Here is a 6,000-nt window from a genome sequence, read left to right on the forward strand (position 1 = left end):
CCTTCTGTAATTCCTACAAAGTTGTGAGGGGTAGAGGAGAGGAGAGACAAGGAATGGTTAGGATAATGAAGGAATGTTTTGTTTTTGTTTTTGTTTTTGAGATGGAGTTTCACTCTGTCGCCCAGGCTGGAGTGCAGAGGTGCGATCTTGGCTCACTGCAGCCTCCGCCTCCCAGGTTCAAGTGATCCTCCTGCCTCAGCCTCCCAAGTAGCTGGGACTACAGGTGTGCGCCACCACGCCTGGCTAATTTTTGTATTTTCAGTAGAGACAGGGTTTCGCCATGTTGGCCAGGCTGGTCTCAAATGCCTGACCTCAGGTGATCCACCCGCTTCAGCCTCCCAAAGTGCTGAGATTACAGGCATGAGCTACCGTGTCCGGCCATGAAGGAAGATCTGTTTTAAAAAATTGTTTTCTTTAATATTAATTGAACACCTCTGTTCAGAGCACTGGGCTGGTGCCAGAGGGTTTCAGACATGAATCAGATTCAGCACCTCATAGAGCCTTAACTCTGGCACACACACACAGCCACAAGGAGACACAGACAAGGCAGGATGGGATGAGTGGAAGCTAGGAGCAGGTGCTGATTTGGAACACTTGGCTTCTGCAGTGAAGCCCCTTCTTAGTCCACTTCAGTAACCCAGCTCTCAGTGGATACAGGTCTGGATTAGTAAGATTTGGAGAGATGATTGGGGATTGGGGAGAGCTCTCTAACCTATTTTACCACTTCCTCTTCTGCCATCCTTCCTGTCCACATCCCAGCATCCCTTTCCCTTGCCAAGTATCTGTGGCCTCTGTAGTCCTTTGTAAACAGCTGTCTTCTTACCCTACAGATCATTGGGCAGGTGTATGCAGATCCTGACTGCCTTCCCCGAACACTGGACTTTGGCCTCAACGTGAAGCTTTTCTGGGAGAAGTTTGTTCCCACAGATTGTCCCCCAGCCTTCTTCCCGCTGGCCGCCATCTGCTGCAGACTGGAGCCTGAGAGCAGGTTGGTATCCTGCCTTTTTCTCCCAGCTCACAGGGTCCTGGGACGTTTGCCTCTGTCTAAGGCCACCCCTGAGCCCTCTGCAAGCACAGGGGTGAGAGAAGCCTTGAGGTCAAGAATGTGGCTGTCAACCCCTGAGCCATCTGACAACACGTATGTACAGGTTGGAGAAGAGAGAGGTAAAGACATAGCAGCAAGTAATCTGGATAGGACACAGAAACACAACCATTAAAAGAAAGTTTAAAAGAAGGAAATTCACCCAAACCATTTGAATACAATAAGTGTATTCATCTTTCGATATTCCCCTGTCCATATCTACACATATACTTTTTTTTATAGTAAATAGTTCTGTATTTTGCCCTGCATTTCCCTTGTTTTTACTATCCAGTCTTCCTGTTTATCATTTTTGTCGACAACATGAAATTCTATTGAGAGACTGTCTGAACATATTGTAATGTAGATGTTCAGGTTTTTCCAGTTTCTCTTTACAATAGGTATTTAACTACAGTGAGCAGTTTTATGCATTTAGCTAATTTCTCCTTTGAGGAAGTATTTTCAGAATTACCTTTATTCTTCTCAGGTAATAATTTCATTATTACCAAAGTTACCCTAGGTCTTTTCAAGTGTGTGGTTAAAAAACTAGAATCTGGCTGGGCGCGATGGCTCACACCTGTAATCCCAGCACTTTGGGAGGCCGAGGTGGGTGGATCACCTGAGGTCTGGAGTTCGAGACCAGCCTGGCCAACATGGTGAAACCCCATCTCTACTAAAAATACAAAACTTAGCCAGGCATGGTGGCAGGTGCCTGTAACCCCAGCTACTTGGGAGGCTGAGGCAGGAGAATTGCTTGAACCCAGGGGCGGAGGTTGCAGTGAGCCGATATCACGCCATTGCACTCCAGCCTCGGCAACAAGAGTGAAATTCTGTCTCAAAAATGGGGTTCTTTTCCTGCCATCAAAAATCATGTTTCTTTTAAAAACAAGTTCAAACATTACCAAAGTTTATAGCACAGGAAATACGTCTTCTGTAATCTCCCTTAACCAATATACCCCTCAACATTCTCCTCACCCCCAACTCCACCCTCCCAGGATAACCAGTTGGGACATAATCTTTATTTAAAAATGGTTTCCGGACAGAGAAAGCGCTTCGGCGGCGGCAGCCCCGGCGGCGGCGGCCGCAGGGGACAAAGGGCGGGCGGATCGGCGGGGAGGGGGCGGGGCGCGGCCAGGCCAGGCCCGGGGGCTCCGCATGCTGCAGCTGCCCCCGGGCGCCCCCGCCGCCGCCCTCGCCGCGGAGCCGTGCGGAGCGGAGCCGGCGAGCTAACCTGAGCCAGCCGGCGGGCGTCACGGAGGCAGCGGCGCAAGGAGGGGCCCCACGCGCGCACGTGGCCCCGGAGGCCGCCATGGCGGACAGCGGCACCGCGGGGGGCGCGGCGTTGGCGGCCCCGGCCCCCAGGCCAGGCAGTGGCGGCCCAGGACCACGCATCTACTTTCAGAGCCCCCCTGGGGCCGCAGGAGAGGGCCCGGGCTGCGCGGATGATGAGGGCCCAGTGAGGCGCCAAGGGAAGGTCACCATCAAGTATGACCCGAAGGAGCTACGGAAGCGCCTCAACCTAGAGGAGCGGATCCTGGAGCAGCTCACGCGCCTCTACGACTGCCAGGAAGAGGAGATCTCAGAACTGGAGATTGACGTGGATGAGCTCCTGGACTTGGAGAGTGACGATGCCCGGGCTGCCAGGGTCAAGGAGCTGCTGGTTGACTGTTACAAACCCACAGAGGTCTTCATCTCTGGCCTGCTGGACAAGATCCGGGCCATGCAGAAGCTGAGCACACCTCAGAAGAAGTGAGGGTCCCCGACCCAGGCGAACGGTGGCTCCCATACGACAATCGCTGCCCCCCCGACCTCGTAGCAACAGCAATACCGGGGGACCCTGCGGCCAGGCCTGGTTCCATGAGCAGGGCTCCTCGTGCCCCTGGCCCAGGGGTCTCTTCCCCTGCCCCCTCAGTTTTCCACTTTTGGATTTTTTTATTGTTATTAAACTGATGGGACTTTGTATTTTTATATTGACTCTGCGGCACGGGCCCTTTAATAAAGCGAGGTAGGATACGCCTTTGGTGCAGCTCAAAAAAAAAAAAAAATGATTTCCAGCGGTCCACATTAGAGTTGAAATTTTCTGGTGGGAGAATCTATACCTTGTTCCTTTATAGGCCAAGGACCGCAATCCTTCAGTAACACCACTGTAAGAGCTTGAGGAGAAATTGTGAAGCTACACAGTATTTGTTTTCTAATACCTCTTGTCATTCTAAATATCTTTATTAAAAAATATATATATACAGTATTGAATGCCTACTGTGTGCTAGGTACAGTTCTAAACGCTTGGGTTACAGCAGCGAACAAAATAAAGGTGCTTACCCTCATAGAACATAGATTCTAGCATGGTATCTACTGTATCATACAGTAGATACAATAAGTAAACTATATTGAATATTAGAATGTGGCAGATGCTATGGAAAAAGAGTCAAGACAAGTAAAGACGATTGTTCAGGGTACCAGTTGCAATTTTAAATATGGTCGTCAGAGCAGGCCTCACTGAGGTGACATGACATTTAAGCATAAACATGGAGGAGGAGGAGTAAGCCTGAGCTGTCTTAGGCTTCCGTGGCAGCCAAGCCATTTCCGTGGCACTAGGAGCCTGGTGTTTCCGATTCCACCTTTGATAACTGCATTTTCTCTAAGATATGGGAGGGAAGTTTTTCTCCTATTGTTTTTAAGTACTAACTCCAGCTAGTCCAGCCTTGTTATAGTGTTACCTAATCTTTATAGCAAATACATGAGGTACCGGTAACATTATGCCCATTTCTCACAGAGGCACTACTAGGTGAAGGAGTTTGCCTGACGTTATACAACCAGGAAGTAGCTGAGCCTAGATTCCTTCCACCCACCCCATGGCCCTGCTGATATTCCACCTGCCTCTAATTTACCTCTTTTCCTTCTAGACCAGCATTCTCGAAACTGGAGGACTCCTTTGAGGCCCTCTCCCTATACCTGGGGGAGCTGGGCATCCCGCTGCCTGCAGAGCTGGAGGAGTTGGACCACACTGTGAGCATGCAGTACGGCCTGACCCGGGACTCACCTCCCTAGCCCTGGCCCAGCCCCCTGCAGGGGGGTGTTCTACAGCCAGCATTGCCCCTCTGCGCCCCATTCCTGCTGTGAGCAGGGCCGTCCGGGCTTCCTGTGGATTGGCGGAATGTTTAGAAGCAGAACAAGCCATTCCTACTACCTCCCCAGGAGGCAAGTGGGCGCAGCACCAGGGAAATGTATCTCCACAGGTTCTGGGGCCTAGTTACTGTCTGTAAATCCAATACTTGCCTGAAAGCTGTGAAGAAGAAAAAAAACCCTGGCCTTTGGGCCAGGAGGAATCTGTTACTCGAATCCACCCAGGAACTCCCTGGAGTGGATTGTGGGAGGCTCTTGCTTACACTAATCAGCGTGACCTGGACCTGCTGGGCAGGATCCCAGGGTGAACCTGCCTGTGAACTCTGAAGTCACTAGTCCAGCTGGGTGCAGGAGGACTTCAAGTGTGTGGACGAAAGAAAGACTGATGGCTCAAAGGGTGTGAAAAAGTCAGTGATGCTTCCCCTTTCTACTCCAGATCCTGTCCTTCCTGGAGCAAGGTTGAGGGAGTAGGTTTTGAAGAGTCCCTTAATATGTGGTGGAACAGGCCAGGAGTTAGAGAAAGGGCTGGCTTCTATTTACCTGCTCACTGGCTCTAGCCAGCCCAGGGACCACATCAATGTGAGAGGAAGCCTCCACCTCATGTTTTCAAACTTAATACTGGAGACTGGCTGAGAACTTACGGACAACATCCTTTCTGTCTGAAACAAACAGTCACAAGCACAGGAAGAGGCTGGGGGACTAGAAAGAGGCCCTGCCCTCTAGAAAGCTCAGATCTTGGTTTCTGTTACTCATACTGGGGTGGGCTCCTTAGTCAGATGCCTAAAACATTTTGCCTAAAGCTCGATGGGTTCTGGAGGACAGTGTGGCTTGTCACAGGCCTAGAGTCTGAGGGAGGGGAGTGGGAGTCTCAGCAATCTCTTGGTCTTGGCTTCATGGCAACCATTGCTCACCCTTCAACATGCCTGGTTTAGGCAGCAGCTTGGGCTGGGAAGAGGTGGTGGCAGAGTCTCAAAGCTGAGATGCTGAGAGAGAGCTCCCTGAGCTGGGCCATCTGACTTCTACCTCCCATGTTTGCTCTCCCAACTCATTAGCTCCTGGGCAGCATCCTCCTGAGCCACATGTGTAGGTACTGGAAAACCTCCATCTTGGCTCCCAGAGCTCTAGGAACTCTTCATCACAACTAGATTTGCCTCTTCTAAGTGTCTATGAGCTTGCACCATATTTAATAAATTGGGAATGGGTTTGGGGTATTAATGCAATGTGTGGTGGTTGTATTGGAGCAGGGGGAATTGATAAAGGAGAGTGGTTGCTGTTAATATTATCTTGTTTTATCTATTGGGTGGTATGTGAAATATTGTACATAGACCTGATGAGTTGTGGGACCAGATGTCATCTCTGGTCAGAGTTTACTTGCTATATAGACTGTACTTATGTGTGAAGTTTGCAAGCTTGCTTTAGGACTGAGCCCTGGACTCCCAGCAGCAGCACAGTTCAGCATTGTGTGGCTGGTTGTCCTGGCTGTCCCCAGCAAGTGTAGGAGTGGTGGGCCTCAACTGGGCCATTGATCAGACTAAATAAATTAAGCAGTTAACATAACTGGCAATATGGAGAGTGAAAACATGATTGGCTCAGGGATAAATGTAGAGGGTCTGCTAGCCACCTTCTGGCCTAGCCCGCACAAACTCTCCATAGCAGAGAGTTTTCATGCACCCAAGTCTAAAACCCTCAAGCAGACACCCATCTGCTCTAGAGAATATGTACATCCCACCTGAGACAGCCCCTTCCTTGCAGCAGGTGTGGCTGACTATGACCTTTTCCTGGCCTGGCTCTCACATGCC

At 50.5% G+C, this 6,000-nt stretch overlaps 1 protein-coding gene across 11 annotated transcripts in view; it reads left to right on the plus strand.

Moving 5' to 3' along the window:
• The window catches only part of LIMK2 (LIM domain kinase 2), a 69,366-nt gene extending 63,601 nt beyond the window's left edge, over window positions 1–5,765 (plus strand). For 6 of the 11 annotated variants that reach the window (XM_019018244.3, XM_055374241.2, XM_055374244.2 and 3 more), the window contains 2 exons: window positions 831–988; window positions 3,982–5,765. In XM_019018244.3, the coding sequence (XP_018873789.1) occupies window positions 831–988; window positions 3,982–4,126 (303 nt within the window). In that variant the 3' untranslated portion in view covers window positions 4,127–5,765. Of the gene's footprint in view, window positions 1–830; window positions 993–2,480 lie in introns of those variants that run through there. The other 5 variants (XM_055374238.2, XM_063704663.1, XM_019018246.3 and 2 more) reach the window with 3 other exon arrangements.
• The last annotated feature ends 235 nt before the right edge of the window (window positions 5,766–6,000 follow it).

Source organism: Gorilla gorilla, chromosome 23, assembly GCF_029281585.2.
Source record: "Gorilla gorilla gorilla isolate KB3781 chromosome 23, NHGRI_mGorGor1-v2.1_pri, whole genome shotgun sequence".
Lineage (NCBI taxonomy): Eukaryota > Metazoa > Chordata > Mammalia > Primates > Hominidae > Gorilla > Gorilla gorilla.